The following is a 17,325-nucleotide window of genomic DNA, read 5'->3' on the forward strand; positions in this document are numbered from 1 at the left end:
TTACAGTTTTTTGGTTTAGACTATGTTCCAGAAAACATTAGAGGTGGTGACCGCCTGAAGAAACTACGAAGGTTAGAATCACGTTACATTATTGACCTTCAGTCTAAGTTTCCGTCCGGTCTTAATAGCAATGAAGAGTTGTCAGTACATTTGGGAACTTAACATGACAGTCTGGTAATATAAGTGGGAGTATATGGATTTTGTCTTTAGATTGCGGTAAACTGCTGTGTTAAGCTATTTCAATTACCCCTTTGCTACATGTGTTTAGACTAGAGAATTTTTTATTTAAAAAAAAAAAATAATAATTTTGACAGCTAGCGAAAGCCGATACACGGCATGATGAAGTGCAGTGCCGATACACGGCATTATTATGCATATGGGTGGAGTTGCTGCCATGCTTACTTGATGCAATACATTCATTGAGGGACTTTGAATTTACGTCCTGACTTGTGCGGAGATCATTTCATTGAAAGTGACTAGTGTGCATATATGCTTAAAATAACCAATGAATTGATATTTTGAACATTGTGTACCGCGGATTGTACCGCGGATTGTACAAGTATATTCCAGATAATGGATATAGCTACATTACAAGATGGCGCTAGTAATTCCGTCGACATTTCACGCTGTCCTCTGTCTATGTCTAATTGTTTGACACACTATGATGTATATAAAAAAATGGCGGTTACGGTGTGCCGTGAACACCGAGGAAGGCAGATCGCCGAAACGCGTCTGTTCTGGAAATAAAGACCCGCTGCCACGCTACCCGTGAGTGCTTGTATTCTTTATATACTAAGGAATTTGGAGCGTTAATATTGTGCGGCAGGCACCGCCGCACTCACAGCACCCGACCGCGAGTGACTCGTTTTTGGTGCAACTGGAGCAGTTATATATATATATATATATATATATATATATTCACTGAATAAAACAAAGGTTAAAGTTAAATTATAGTTAGGTGAAATGTTCAGTAACAACGTAACGTTTTAAACTCTAAAAACCACTGAAATTCACTAGCTATAGTTATCTCAGATAACTATAACTCACAACTGATTTCAAGAAGACCCATCTAACCACAGAGGGCTGGACCCTGCAGAAGACCAGACTAGCGAGATACTTGGTACTTCGAATCCTCTGCTTAGGTCCTGGAGACTGTAGGACTGACCAAAGTAAACCTTTCTGACACTCTGAAAAAGTTGGGACTTAGTTTTTCCATCTCCAGAGTACTGGGACAAGGTGATGAGGCTTGCCCAAGGAGGTCAAAGAAAACCAGGTTTGTCCTGCTCAGACCTTTATGCGAAGCTGAAAATAGACCTCAATGCAAAGCTATCTGGCCTAGTGGAGCCCTTTCCAGCTATGCCTTCCAGCCTTGCCCTGCTGGAGGATTCTGATATTCTGATTTCCCAAAAAGTGACTACATCCAAAGGAAAGGCTCTGGACCAATGCAAAGTAGAAAGTCTATTCGACCTGTAAGACGAACTCAGAGGCTGCAAAATCCAGGTTTCTCTCACTTGGAGCAATTGGAACCAAAATCAACGGCTCCATCTTAGTTTATCTGACTCCCTTCTCCATCAATGCTGTCTGAAATTGCACCTATGTCCTGGTCAAAAGCAAACAGTAACTTTTGATTGACGCTTAACTCTTTCTAGGTACGTTTTGCCCTAAAAAAGTAAACATTCATATTGCATTTCCACTTAATGTATTTTATTGATTTTGGTGTCTTTTTGCTCATTAACGTTTCTTATTTTTTTCTGAGTTGTTTAGGGAATTTTTCCATGTTGGATTGTTTACTTTACAAATATTGATATTGCTTGCATGTAGCTCCCAATTCTCTGGGGATTACCTACTGCTTGTTTCATTGCAGAAATTCTCTCACAACTGTGTTCTGACCGGGCCAGAGTGGATTTATTAAGTTGGTAGGCGTAGCCCCCTCCCAAATTAATAACACCTTTCCTTTCAGTGATAAATAGGCATGTTATATTCTTTCTGCTAAGAAATAGGTAGTTGTGGAATGAATAGCCAAATCAAACTTTCAGTGATCAAAACCCAAGACCATTAGGCTAGACACAAAAGTGGATAAATTACATGTTCAGCTTATTAAGTCAAAATGAAGGTGCTTCTATAGAGAAAATTAAAATATGTGAAGCTTGTATACATTGTATGGTCTACTGCAATTTAATTCTGGTATCTCAATTATTTAACAGTAGGCATTTTCCCTTTTGTTTAAAGCCCTAAGAATTTATTAAGAGTGAAGATATTTGGAATCCATTGGTAAATCAAATAATTAGCACATTTTCTTCCTTGATAGACATCACTGATTCCAAAAAAGCGATTCGCATTTTATCAATCGTGGCTGGTGCAGGTAAGGGCGGGGGGAGTGGGTGTAAAGTCGGCAGACGACAACAAGGGAAAATAACATTTATTTTTTTTAAATACCACTTACCTTCCGCTCGCAGCATCGCTGAGTTGGCGATGGGGCGAGCACAAGGGAAGTGGTTTTCTTAGTTGTTTTTAATATTATTTACCTCGTCGTCATCTGTCGCCTTCACCCCTGCCCCGCCCAACCGCTCTTGCCTGCACCGGCCATGACTGCATTTTATCCAGACTATACAATCAAAAAACGTTACTCACTAATAGCAAATAACTTCCTTCCATTAGCAGTCCATGGTAACATCAGACATTGTGTAACTGGACAATAAATGTGATTCTGCAGTGTAACACCTATTAGCACAGTGGCAGACCAGTTGCGTTCTGCATTACTACCATGAAAATCTGTCTGAACTCTCTTTTATCCTATGTGTGCCGTATTCATTAATTACAAGTATAATAATAATGTAAGTGCCACCATTGTCCAGCTAGAAGTTTAGGGGCGTCATTGGAAAACAATCAAAACATAAATATGAAAGGTACGTGGATTATAAGAGATGAGTAGCATTTTTTCACTGGAAACATCTATTACAACGCAGTCATTACATTGTAGTGCCTTTACAACGCAGTCAGAACCACGACTGCAGCGTTACCATGAGTTCCACCACAATTCATGTCATTACAACGACATGCTTAGAGAATGCCGTGTTGGACTGGATTTTAAGTCCAACACCTTCCCTAGTGATACACCTACTGAAGCTGGAATAGTAATTTAAACTATTCCCAAGTCCAGCGCTTCCCTAAAGCAAATGAGTTGCGTTGTAATGGAAATCGTGTAAACGACACAGTCATGGTATTGACTGCATTGTTAAGCTTCGCGTGGTTTTGGAATACGTGGTAACAGATGCTATTCTTTTTTCACACTTCTCTCAATGTCACATATTCTGGCACCTCCTAGAACAGCTTGCTAAGCATAGGATGCCCTAAGGAATCTCATAGTTTCTCTAGAATAAGCATCAGGAGACCAAGTTGTTTCACACTGCTTCAACAAACTGAATATTTGCTCTAGGACTTTTATGTAGGATAGCTAATGTGGACTGACCCCCATGGTACCACTACAGCCATTAGAAAAATTTATATTTCTCATAATGTACATATGCAGTTTTAGAAATGAGGCCTACTGGATAAAATTCTATTGAAAATGGAGACCTAGTAAATGTTGCTACCAAGAGCATAAAACCATGAATGACAAACAGATCCAGGATGTATATAAACTCCTTTGTTGTACCAACATAAGAGCTCACTACAAATTTGACAACCAGATTGTGCCCCATTCTTAACATCCGGGATGTATGGGGGCCAGGAAAGAAAAGCAGGAGATTTACATTACTATTTTAAAACAACTTGAAATTAGCTAAAGTTTTCAAGGGCCACAGATAAAACCAATTCCCAAATTAAGGGACACATGCATAAAAGGTTTTTGCAAACGGCGCGATTCGCAAAAATCGGCCGTTTGCGATCGCAAAATGACCTTTTGCAATGCATGAAACTTTTCGGGATGCGCAATTTTGGTAATCACAATTCTTTGCGATTTCCCAAATTGTGATTGCATTTAAGGAATCGCAATTTGCGATTCCTTAAATGCAATGCTTGAAGCACTTCCAAATAGCGATTTTGCTATTTGAGGGCACAAATTATCGTAAAATAAAACTGGTCGGTAATTTGCAGAAACTTTTAAAAATGCACATTAGTGCATTTTTCAAAGTTTCATGTTACACACACATGCCCTTGGGGCATGTGTGTGCGTAACATGGGTGCACAGTACAATTTCAGGAGTGCAACAGGGTGTCCTTTTGACACCCTTGCACCCTTGAAATTGCATGCGCAATTAGCGAGTACCAATTGGTACTCGCAAATTCCGCATGCAATTTCCCATTCAATCCTATGGGACTACAGGCCCATAGGAATGAATGGGAAGCCATTCCTTAATTGTGACTCTCACTTTGCGAGTCGCAATTAAGAAATGTTTAGGAATTGCTATTTTTATAGTGATTCCTACATGCATAGGCTTTTGCGAGTCCTTAATTGTGATTCCTTAATAATCGCAATTTAGGACTCGCAAAATCCTACCTTGATGCATGTGCCCCTAAAAGCAGTACAGCAAAAGAAACCACATCCTGTAAAAGAAGCTGGGGCAACATGGTCGAACTTGATTTCAGAGACCACTGAGCATAAAGTTTCATTATATGAAAGAAAAGACACAGTAAATCTGCCAAAACTCCTGCTGAACAAACAAGAGAGAAAGATTCATGAGAAGTATTTGTATAGCCACCCTATGTCTGACATAAAGGTCCATTAACATAGTTAATTGCACAGTAAATTATTTCAAACGGACATCTAGTACTGACGCCACATACTCTTGTACTGTGATCTCTTACAGTATATGGGAAGTCACATAGTACATCCTATATATAAAATCAGTCTTGGAATTTCATCATTGTGCATAAGGAGGGATGGCTCGCCAAATATCAATATGCAACATCCTTTAGAAATGTTTACTTTCCAAATAAGAACCTGACGGATTTTCTTCACCTACAAAGACTAAAAGTCAGTGAAATGTAAAGATATTGTCCTCTTACTCAATCTTACATCTTCAAAGATCCCCAACAATACGTTCTCAAGAATGGGATGTAACTACATCTCAGTAAATACATCCTGAGCCACCACCCAACATTCACTGAATTTGGATCACTACATAGGAAGTACTATTACACTTGCAACTTCACAGATAAGTTAATTTATATATTAATTATGCATATGTGTGATTTTAAAGCTTGAAGGGATATCACTGAGCACAGACTGTGCCAAATAAGGGCTTACCCACCTAATGAGGCTTAGGTCTCTGGAATTCTGCGCACTGAGTCTGCGCATTGAGCGCACATTGTGCTTAGTAGGGACTTGCCCATGTAATGGGGCTTCTTAGTGTATTGGGAAGACACTCTCTGTAAAGTGCTTTGCACAGACCGAATAATTTGTTTTTAGGGTGATTTGGGTCTCTTCCGGTTCGACAAGACTCCAGCAGAACTGCTGCTGGACTACCACAGTACTGCTGTGGGCCTCACGTGGGATTTCTGTGGGAATCTTGCAAGACAGTGATGAGATTTAAAAACATTTTTTAAAAAAAGATTTTGGCACAAGGGTGTCCTGATTGGACCCCTGCTAGAATCGCTGAGGGATCAGGGTAACTCTACCGTGCCCGCTTATGTTGTTTTAAAATAATTTTTCAGCACTAGAGGACCGAGACCTCATTTGTGTAATGGTGGTGCATCATTTTTCATCATGCGTGCCCCACACCCACCCCCCGGTTGCCATCTGTGGTCAGGTTGCTGACCCTACTGAATGCAGCCAACCAATCAGATTACTTAGTGCTCCTGTTGGACCAACCGTCCAGATCTACCGATTTTTTTAACTCTTTTGAGACCATCCCATCCCTTTTGAGCCCATTTCTCAAAAGCTGCTAAACGGATTTAGAGCAAATCACAAAAAGCACACTTTCTGAGTACAGTTATAACTTTTTGTTAAGTTTGGTGTAATTCTGTTGAGCTGCTTTTTCTGTAGCTGTGACAGGAGTGTCCTATGAGAAATAATATGGAAAATCAGTGTTATGACACCCCTCCTTTTTCTTGGTCCCCGCTTGACGGATGATTCTGAAGCCTTACTGGAAGGAGCTGAGAAGGACAAACATTTTTTTGCAAGTTTCACCAAAACACCATAGTGTACTCTAACTCATGTGAAACTACATAGCATTGACCTTCACTGTATAAAATATATACATATATCTATATATATAAATATACATATATATAACTATATATATATAACTATATATATATATATATTTTTTTTTTCACAAAGTTATCCCACCTGCGAGGACGCACTCAAAGTACAGACGAATCCCACTGTTTGGAGCAGAATTCTTTATTCACAGCAAACCGGCAGCAATGTCCTGACAATTCTACAGCCCTACGCGTTTCAGAGCTCCTTGCTCCTTGTTCACGGGCGAATTTCAAGTCAATTAGGCAGAGGTGAGTAATTGGCGAGTCCATATTTTCATTTCTTTTATGCCTTTCGGTAGGTTAGGTTACACAACAGCATTCTGGGGCTCGTAGTGCCATTGCTCATTAATTAAACCCTTCGGTGGGTACTGCTGCATGACATTAAATATTTGCATTTCTAAAAGCTCTCCAGTGAGGCTCAGGGCAAAAAGCTCCGGTTCCATTCTATTTACACTGTACCTTCTGCCAACACCTTTCCAGATAATCTGAAGGAAGCAGCCCACTTTCTTTTCATGGCGGTTCATCCTCCCGACCGGGACTGGCCGGATTTAATGTTTTCACAAAGTTATCCCACCTGCGAGGACGCACTCAAAGTACAGACGAATCCCACTGTTTGGAGCAGAATTCTTTATTCACAGCAAACCGGCAGCAATGTCCTGACAATTCTACAGCCCTACGCGTTTCAGAGCTCCTTGCTCCTTGTTCACGGGCGAATTTCAAGTCAATTAGGCAGAGGTGAGTAATTGGCGAGTCCATATTTTCATTTCTTTTATGCCTTTCGGTAGGTTAGGTTACACAACAGCATTCTGGGGCTCGTAGTGCCATTGCTCATTAATTAAACCCTTCGGTGGGTACTGCTGCATGACATTAAATATTTGCATTTCTAAAAGCTCTCCAGTGAGCCTCATATATATATATATATATAACCTACTGGTCGCCAGTAGGTAGTTATAGTTAGGACCTATTTTCCATAGGAAAAACGTTTTTTGTTTTTCCAATAACTTTAGCGCCGGTTGACGAATCGTCGCAAAATTTTTAAAACTTGTGATCAGCTCAGGCCAGCTCCTGTCTTGAAAGTTTTGGGGTAATTCGCCAAGCGGGGGCCGAGAAAAAAGGGGGGTACCAAAATGTGTTTTCCCCATGTTATTTTCCATAGGAAACTTTAGACACGGCTACAGCCCGAACTGCTGACCGGAATTACACCAAATTTGGCTAAAGGGTAGCCCTTGGTTCAGAAAGAGTCCTTTTTGTTAAATGGTGTAAATCCATTCAGCAGTTCCTGAGAAATTCAAAAAATAAAAGGTGGATAATCAATTTTCCATAGGGAACTTTAGCCAAGGCTACAGCCCAAACTGCTGAACGGAATTACACCACATCTGGCAAAAAGGTAGTGCTTGGTTCAGAAAGCGACCTTTTATTTGAATGGTGTAAATCTGTTCAGTAGTTGCTGAGCAATTAAAAAAATAAAAGTTTCGATATCTAGGGACGCAATGGATTCGCAAACCCTTCCGACCACGAGCTTCACTGTGATTGGCTTCCAACACTCCAAACCAGGAAGAGTTGGCAGCCATCTTGGTACTCGGTAGAACCGAGTCACAAGTAAACAGTGAAACAAAGGTTAAACAAGAAAGGGTGACAGGGTAGAAACACCCTGACCCCCTAGGCCTGCTCAGGGGGTCCCATAAGGACCCCCAGGGCCAAAAAAAGCATTTTTTTTTAAAATGTGAAATCGCGTTGGGGTCTCGAAACCCGCCAAAATTATTTTTCGCTTTGTTTTCTATAAGCCCCCGGGAGGGCCAGGTCCCGGGGGCATTGCCCAATTTTTTATTTGTAATTGCAGGGGCCCGCGGGGGCCCCCCACAGCCCCTGGGACCGCCACCTCCCCAGGGCTATGTAATGATATACGGGAGGGCACACGGCCCTCCCTCAGCCCTGGGGACCGCCACCCCCGGGGCTTGTTCTTTAATTTATGGGGGGCCTCCAAGGCCCCCCCAAGCCCCAGGGACCGTCACCCCCGGGGCTTTTCTCAAATATTCGTCGGGCACATGGCCACCCCGCAGCCCCAGGGACCGCCACCTCCCCAGGGCACTCATCATGTAAACGCGGGGGTCTGTTACGGACCCCCGAGCCCCAGGGACCGCCACCTCCCTGGAACTGTGCACACGTTAGGGGGGAGCCACGCCACCCCCCTCCTGGAGCCCCTGATTGCCCTGTGGACCGCCACCCTCCCAGGGCCGGCTCCTGCAGTGTCCCAGGGTGCCCACCCCAGGACACTGCTCTTTGCAATGACAGGGCAAGAGCCGTGCGGCTCCCGCCCTGTCATTGCAAACTCTGCTTTGGATTTTGCAAGCGAGAGCAGGTTTCCTGCTCTCGCTTCCAAAATCCAAAGCAGATTGCTTTTCCACAAGGGGAGCTGCATGTCATGTGGAAAAGCAATGCCGGCTCACGCAGGAGGCGGGGAGCCAGTGGAACCATGGGGGGCATTGGGGCTCCCCCACGGTCCACAACGGAGTGGCCAGGCCCCGGGGGATGAGGCCCCCGTGGCTAGAAGTGGCCTGGCAGGGGGGCCATGCGGCCCCCATCCCCCCCAAAAAATAAATAAAAGTAAAGTCCAGGCCCGGGGGATGGGGTCCCCAGGGCCAATAGAGGCCTCAGGAGGGGGACCACGCAGACCAGGTGCTGGGGTCCCCGGGGTGGAAATTGGCCACAGGAGGGGGGCCCACGTGGCCCCCTTCCCGATTAGATTTTTTTATTTTAAACACGGGTCAGGCCCTAGGGGATGGGGTCCCCAGGGCCCCAAAATGGAAAAGAAAAGGGGCACACAGCCCCCCTTCTAAAGAAGGCACGTTTTAAGTTGGCGGAATAATTCCCCTTCAATTCTGAGGGTCCCTGGGGGCCAACTAGCCCACCAGGTACCTCCAGTAAGCGCCACAGAGCTGCCTTGCAGAGAGGTGGTCCGAGGCCACGCCTCTTTTTACATCTCTGTGGCGCTTAGTGGAGGTAGCTGGTGGACTAGTTGGACCCCAGGGACCCTCAAGACTCAAGGGGATTTAATCCCCCAATTAACAACGCACCTGGGGGCGCGTTTGCACAGTGGTGCAGGGAGGGGGCGTGGCCTGATTTGACAAGTGTGCAGACGGGCCCTGTGGCAAGTTTTAAGTTGGGAGATTAAGTCCCCTTCAATCCTAAGGGTCCCTGGGGGCCAACTAGCCCACCAGGTACCTCCAGTAAGCGCCAGAGAGCTGCGTTGCAGAGTGGTGGTCCTAGGCAAAAAACTGCTGCGGTTAAGAAAATTGAGGTCCAAGACGTAGGACGGAGCTCTCAACCAACAAAGTATCTTCAAGGGCTTATCATAGCCTTCATGATCCACTATTAACGTTAATAACACCACATCCTGGAATACTTGAATCTCACAATATGTACTTATATTGCTCTTCAAGTGAATGGTCCAGATAACTATTGGTGTGACAATCACAGGCCCTTACTTATCTGATGATGGGCAATTTCTATTTTTTATAGATACGAACTAAAAGAGTTATCTGCATGACAAGTCTTCCAACATACCCGGCTAGTCCAGAATCACAAAGTTTTTTCAAAAAATAAAGCCTTGAGGAAGTCACTGGATGTGACGAAACACGTGTCGGCCGTTTTCTGTTCATCAGGACTGATGCACGTAATCACCAAAGAAATACCCTGCTGGTCTTACTTATCTTGGGATTAATTACAAATGTATTCAGTCCTGATTCTAACTAGTCTGATGGTGTTTTTAGCTCACTTGCCAAATCACTTTTGATATGCATTAAATTCTCAAAATTTGAGTTTAAAAAAAAGATTCTTTGTTTATGAATTTATCTCTGATCTTCAACCTATGAATGAACATAATTTTGTCATATTCATATAGTAATTGACTGAGGTTATACACCTACTAATTGTTACAACCTTAGAGTGCCAGGATTTTTCCATTCATATGTCTGTACACGTAAACCCTTTTGGGTTTTGGTGTTTGTTTGCACCCATGTTAGTGGGGTGTTAATAATCCTGAGTGGCACCATGATTTTTCTGATCACATGTTTTTGGACACAAATTTGTTGTTTTTTTTCACTTCATTAGCCCTGTACACTTCTAGATTTCTTTTGATGTGCAACTCGGTTATATAATGCTGCCATTGTTGTTTTATATATATATATATATAGAGAGAGAGAGAGAGAGAGAGAGAGAGAGAGATCGAAAGAGACAGACAGAGAGAGGGAGGGAGAGAGAGAGGGAGCATAAATAGCAGGTAACTGTATTATATCGGCCAATATTGCCACAGAGGGATTCTTGTGACATTTATACCGAAGTCCCCGGTGAGGCCTTTCGAATATGGGCCTGGAAGTCAGAGTGTGCTCACCCTGCCTCCTTATGTGCCCTTTCCTAACTTTTATCAAGACTCAGAGACCGAGTTCCTGAATCCCATAATAGTGGCTGCAACATTTTCTATCTGTGTTGCAAACAGCCAATCAGATCACTTCGGACCAGTAGATCTGGATCCAGATCCAGAGATCCAAAATAGCTGTCAGAAGAAAATTCACACAGAGTCAATCAGATATTTTTTTTCTTACATTTTTTGATTTGTGGGTGTCTGCATATTCCTATTGACATATATCAACAAATTAATGGCCCAGATGTACCTAAAATGTAGCCTCTTTATGTGCAACCTAAGTAAATGAATATTTCTCAAACCCTACCGAATGGATTTGAACCAAACCAAAAAAGTGAAATTCTTGTGTAAAGTTTTAATGTTGTATTTGGTGTAATTGCATTCATCCATTTTTTCTGTTTCAACATAATGTACGGAATGTATAGGAATAAAAAAGTAAAATTAGACTTTTGTGCCCTCTCTTTTTTCTTGGCCCCCTCTTGACAGATCTGCCAGGAAGGACCCGAAGTTAGTGAAATTATTTTTGGAAAGTTTCTTTCAGATTCTTAAAATTATCCTGATGATTTTATATTCAACATTAAAGTGGTCATTCTGTGAATGACATCTCAATAGTTCTCAAAACCCCAGGTAATGTCATCAAACAAAGCGGCATTCTAGAATTTATTGTTGTTGATTGTTGGCAGGGCAGGACTTCGATAAATGCCCCCTTTAACTAGGTATCTGTGGATCAAGATAGCCAGGCATTAATATGGGTGTGCTCCTTATCTACTAATTATCCCTCTAGTACAAAGTTTCCTAAAAGACAAATGCAGGGAAGCACCATGTGAACAGTGCAAATTCACCCAAATGTATTTATGGCTGCATTTCAAATAATCTCTATTGCAAATATAATTCCAAATAAATTTCCAGCTGTCCTCATTTCAGAATTATTTTCTTCTAGCTTATTCATATTGAAGAATATTGATAAAACATAAATCTTGAAACAACATGGATTTCATACAGAGGTCTCCTTCAAGTAGATAAAATCCGTTTTGCAGTAAAACAGCCACTTTCTCAAGGCTCTGATCCAAGAATTAAGTTGGAAGTCCTATTTTGACATATTTGGTTGCCGGAAGCTCATTCTTTTAATCTTATGCTTCTTGTTTGATCACATCGAACATTCTTTTGTTTTGCAGTAGATCCATATTGTAAGTGATCAACAACATATGCTCAAATAACTTGTCAATCGCTGTACCAAGTCAGTATCTCAACCAATCATTTATGTGCGCAATTAAATCTTCTCAAATTGGGGAGGCAGAAATGTAGGGTGTAAAAGTTCCCTCAAAAAAGGCACTGATCAAAATGCAAATTTCAACACTTTGTCCTACCCCAAGATGACCATGATAAAGCAAATCTGTAAGCACCACATAGTTCATCTGTTGGCACTACATAGTTCGTCTCATCCCTGTAACTGCAATAACGTCTACTACAATTGTCTTACTTTGTTGTGCTGTCACTTCATGCCTATCTACAACCTAAACTTTCCTATGGTGCCATTTCACTATTCTTATTTAATGCTCAATTTAAGTTCTATTCATTTTAATACCATCCATTGCTTGTATCTTAGGGCCTGGTTTAGATCTCGGCAGACGGGTTTCTCCGTCACAATGCTGATAATACCCTGGGTTCCTCCTACTTCAATTCACTTTTAGTACCTTAAGAAGTATTAGAACATTGGAATGTTCAGAGCTCCATTAAAAACAATGAAGTGCTCCAGGCTTCTAATGGCCGGTAGAAGCCTGGTGCTCCAACACTGTAATGTTTGTTCAAAGTTTCTGCTGTGAACAAAAGGCCTCATGAAGTAGGCCATTACAGGCCTGCTCCCTTGTGAAAGGCCAGAGCCCATTGAGCGGGCCATTAATGGCCGGTAGAGCCAGCTATGGTGGGCTCTAAGGCTATATTCTAGCACTGAATTTTAACTTGTAATATTAAAACATAATTTAAGCAGTTGAAGATTTACATTTAAAAGTTAAACAGCAAATACCAGAATGTAACGCTAAGTAGGATAAAATCCAAGCCGAGGGTTGGGTCGTAATTTCATAAGGTGGAGATAATTGTACCCCCAAGCTGAGTTCTAAAAATTACATGAAGATGAAAACATTTAAAAATCCCATTTATAAAGTGTATTTCTGCTGTCATGATGTTTGTTTAGCATATGTGCATTCATTCATCAGAGCCTTAATGTTGACATCATCACCCTCAGTTGTTCCCATACACTAAATACAACAGAAAGCCCATCACATCTAGATATTTTCAGTTTGCATACCTGATTTTCGTCATGGGAAACCCTCATCTGCTCCTTCAACACGGACATCCTGGCTGCTTCTTCTTTTCGCAGGACTCTCTCTTTCTTTAGCTCTGGACTCCAAAAGGTCTTAATGCTGTTCATGGAAGATCCCAACTTGCTGTCTTTGATGTCTAGCTCCTTCCTCAGGAGTTCGTTCTCCCTCTGCACCTCTTTCAGCTGGGCCTGCAGATCCAGCATGGTGCTGTCTCTCACCTGCCTCAGCATTGAGGGCACCTGATGGTGATGATGATGGTGGTGGTGGGCAGACGTTGTCAAACTCCCATGCTGATCCGTGTACGAAAGCACATCTGTATGAGAAAGGCCAGCTGAAGCAATATTTGGACTGCTACCCATTGCTGTTACTCGACCACCATAGACAGCTCGATTTGTGGCCCTTCCAAGAGTCATCGTGCCTTTTGGAAAAGCGGTCGAGCCTACTCCTTCGTGGTCACTCAAGTACATGGGTCCAGAGGTTGCATAGGCTGCATTCAGTGACTGTATGTTCTCCATTGATAACGTCTTCCCTGTACCACTACCTCCTCCACTGTTGGTTCTTCGGTGCCCCAAACGTGGAGACCTTGGTAAACGTGGTGATCTAGCCGGGCTGCCTTCCAAGTTACTAATTGGTCTAGCACTGCCGTACATTGTTTATTCTTTGTGGGGTGTTACAGTTTATAAATTAAAAATAAAGTCTTTTTAGATATTCACTATGTCTCATCACACAAACTGTCATGCATTGATTTTAGTGGGCCAGGTTGGGAGACTTCAAATTAAAGAGCTGTAAAGAAGGAAAAAAGAAATTAGGTTATTTATGTGCAAACTATATGGATATACATAAAATGAATCGAAACATGCAAGTCATTTCTGAAACAAAAGGTGCATGATAATAACTATGTAGCAGCTGAACATGAACAGCCATTCTCAAATCTAAACCGAACTTGCTAATAGTTTATCAATAAAAGTTCTGAATTTGAAGCAATTACATGAAAAAATATAGAATTCTCATCCCGTTTATTTTCCAGTTTGTCAAAGGGGAAATTCTACTAGAAAAAAGCAAAATCAGATGAGTTTAATTGCAGCACGTTAGCACTGTCATCTAATTCAATAATATATTTAATGTCTAGCACATTCGTGAGTCTAATCCTGGTTTCTCATTGATCCTGTGATCCTGGGCACAGCACTTGCATTTTTCAGGTTCTATCCCTTTATCTGCCACCTAAGCATGATTTACAATAGCGGGGCATCTACTTCCATAGGTTTTCTGATAGGTTTGAATAGAGTTCTGACTCTTTTATCAAAAATAAAAATTACCAAGTTTACACCTGGCAATCTACCAGCAACAGGTTTCATTCACAACTTTTTGCATGCCTTCTTTGAACTGACGTGTTCAGAAAAGTCAACAACTTGTGTTCCCTTTGCTGGTCGTGGGTCACACAATCAGAATTTGCTTGCATTTTTCACCTTGTGATTGACGTTATTACGGTGTAAGAATCAGTCATTGTAGGGGATGGCCTGCAGAATGACGTGTATCTGTAAGAGTGAGAAAGAGGCAGTACTTGGGTTGATTGGCGTGCCAAATTGAGATGTATTGATGCTGAATAGTCATTAAAGACGACCCCTACTATGGAAGGGGTTAACTTTTTACACTGAGATACCATCCACCTGCACTACAGATTAAAATAAACCCTCAACCTCGCACAAACCTATACCACTATAGGTATTCCCAAAACAAATACCTTGAGCTATATACACATTGATGTAAAGAAGAACACACAATCGGTACAAGATGATTATCTGTCAATATAGTCAATGATAAATGCTGGATTTACTGCTAAGCAATTAATTGTGCCCTGAAGACGTTCTCCCTAGGAAACGAAACGCGTTGGCTGTTGGATTCTGACTTTGTTTTAAAAAGATGAAATGATAAATAAAGAACTGTATGTGGTCGTTTCAATACCTTGGATGCAAAAAAGATTTATTAATTTTGTCGGACATGTGAAAATCGCAGCTATGTTAACTAATTCTGTAGAAGCACACCATTGAAATACAATTGAGATAAGCACCTCTCTATTGTAAAGATTACCAAATATGTTGTAGGTTGCCGCTCCCTACAAACACGTAAAACAGCTCCTGAAAAGGCAGGAGCAAATAGCGATCATGAAAGGTAAAATGAAGGAAACTGCTCCATTTCCATAGGTTTGTGGGGGAAGACTTTTTCTGCAGGGAAGAATGATTTCTTCCTGAAGAAAAAGTAAAATTAGAGCAAGCATTGGCAGAACCAATTGGTCTGATTTTTATGTGTTGGTATATTTTTGTAGCACTTCAGCCCCACCCAAGTAGTATAAAATAGAAGTAAATCTAGTACCCACTTTAATGATACCCAATTTGCCAACCATGGCAAGGATGAGTTGCCTTTCCGAGATGCAAACACTTGTTTTGTACAGTTGCACTAGTGCTTACTTTGTAAAAAAACAATAACAGTGCCAGGGCCCTCGTCAGCAGGCCACTGCAGTCTGCACCTCTCACTGCCCCTGCCAGCACTTCAAATGGCAATCCCAACACAATTACTAATCATCACACTCTTACAAAAGACTAATCCAGACACTCAAAGCTATAAGAGTGGCTAGGGCGGCAGGTTGTAGTAATTTTCCATGTATATAACATTTATACATAACTGTTTTAGTACTCACCTCTGTATTAGACAACAGTGCCACCTTGGGGAACAATGTCATAAGTGCCGTTGTTGACAATTAAGTGCTGGTGCCGAGCACCGTAAATCACTGGTTCAAATTAAGCACTGAGTTGCACTGCTCAAGTGGCAAAAGAAATTGAGCAGAACCATATCTATAAAGAGGCACCAGTAGGTAGTTATAGTTAGGACCATGTTTCTATTGGAAAATCGTTTTAAGGTTATATGGTATTTGGTTATGCCAAGTGTTTTTGTTGCTGTGCTACCATTAACTTTTGGCGCAAGATACCTTTTGTGAGCAAACCTTTTTTTGTCACTGCAGTTTGTATAGATTTATGCCATGAAGCATCATCCTGCAGTGTACGAGCCCCACTGCAATTTTAGGAATCTGGGCAACGGTTTCTTCTGTGAATAAGTATTTCTTTGATAATATTTGGTAACTCTGTTCCAGTTCTTTTTAACACATGTATTTTGATCTTTTGCTCATATGTATGCTGATTGTGTAAGTTATAGCAAATGTAGTTTATGGACATGATTTGTCTATGCAATTCTCAAACATCTTTTGAGCTTGCAACATTTAAAATATTTTTTAAAATCTTTATCCTCATCTCAAACGTAAAGTAATGTAATATAGTCTTATAAAGCGCACTGTCACCCCCGTATCCTGGTGCTAAAATTACATTAGCTCCCCTATTTGCACATATTACCAAGAAGATGACTGATCTGCATTACACCCTTGGGAAGAGCCAAGTTTTAAGTTTCTTCCTGAAGTGTAAGAAATCTTCTATTTGCCTAATATTAGGCGGGAGTACATTCCATAAACGAGCGGGCTGCAGAGCTAAATACTCTTCCTCCAAACCTGGTGGCTCTAAATCTGGGATTGCTAACCAGATTGGCTGCAGAGGATCAGAGGCTTCTTGTCGGGGCATACCAGTCAACTTTTTTCTGCAGTGGCGCCAGCCCAAGTCCATGCAGGGCCTTGAAGACGATAAAGAGTGATTTGAGCGGTATCCTCTGTGGTATTGGGTCCCAGTGGAGCTCTAGGCAGAAGATCTGCGTGGTTTCTTTAGAGCTAGCTTTGCGGCTATTATCTGGATTCTTTGAAGTTTCATGATCAGGGAATTTGCGTCGCCCAATGTCAGCGCATTACAATAGTCCAGTTGACTCAGAATGACAATTCTCACCACGAGTGCCCTGGCTGTCATTGGTAGCATTGGGAGTATTTTCCGCAGTGCTCTGATAAGGGAAAAGCACATTCCCATTGTGTTGTTTATTTGGGTTTCTAGGCTCAACTTGTCATCCAAAACCACCCCCAAATTGCGCACTGCCTCAGAGGGTGTTGGGAGCTTATCTGTGGGGATAGGCCAGAAGTTAGCCGGGAGTGGAAGAGGGACTTTCTTAGCGGTGCAGTACAGGATTTCTGTTTCTTCTCCGTTGAATTGCAGGTAATTGTCCATAAGCCATCTAGCGGTTTTTTGCATACATTCAGGAAAGCTGTTGAGTGGTATTGACTGATTTCTCTCTAGAGACAAAATGAGTTGCGTATCATCCGCATAATTCACCGAATTGATTTTATAAGATTTGATAATTGGAATCAACGGGCTCATATAGATATTAAATAGTATCGGGCTGATTGCCGATCCTTGGGGGACACCATGCTGAATGGTACCATATTTCGATAGAAAGG

At 41.8% G+C, this 17,325-nt stretch overlaps 1 protein-coding gene across 4 annotated transcripts in view; it reads right to left on the reverse strand.

The window, feature by feature from the left end:
- The window catches only part of ERC2 (ELKS/RAB6-interacting/CAST family member 2), a 2,271,945-nt gene that overhangs the window by 2,173,749 nt on the left and 80,871 nt on the right, over positions 1 to 17,325 (reverse strand). For all 4 annotated transcript variants that reach the window (XM_085624647.1, XM_085624646.1, XM_085624648.1 and 1 more), the window contains exon 2: positions 12,929 to 13,727. In XM_085624647.1, the coding sequence (XP_085480773.1) occupies positions 12,929 to 13,594 (666 nt within the window). In that variant the 5' untranslated portion in view covers positions 13,595 to 13,727. The remainder of the gene's footprint in view (positions 1 to 12,928; positions 13,728 to 17,325) is intronic.

Source organism: Triturus cristatus, chromosome 9 (genome assembly GCF_964204655.1).
Source record: "Triturus cristatus chromosome 9, aTriCri1.1, whole genome shotgun sequence".
In the NCBI taxonomy this organism is placed as follows: Eukaryota; Metazoa; Chordata; class Amphibia; order Caudata; family Salamandridae; genus Triturus; species Triturus cristatus.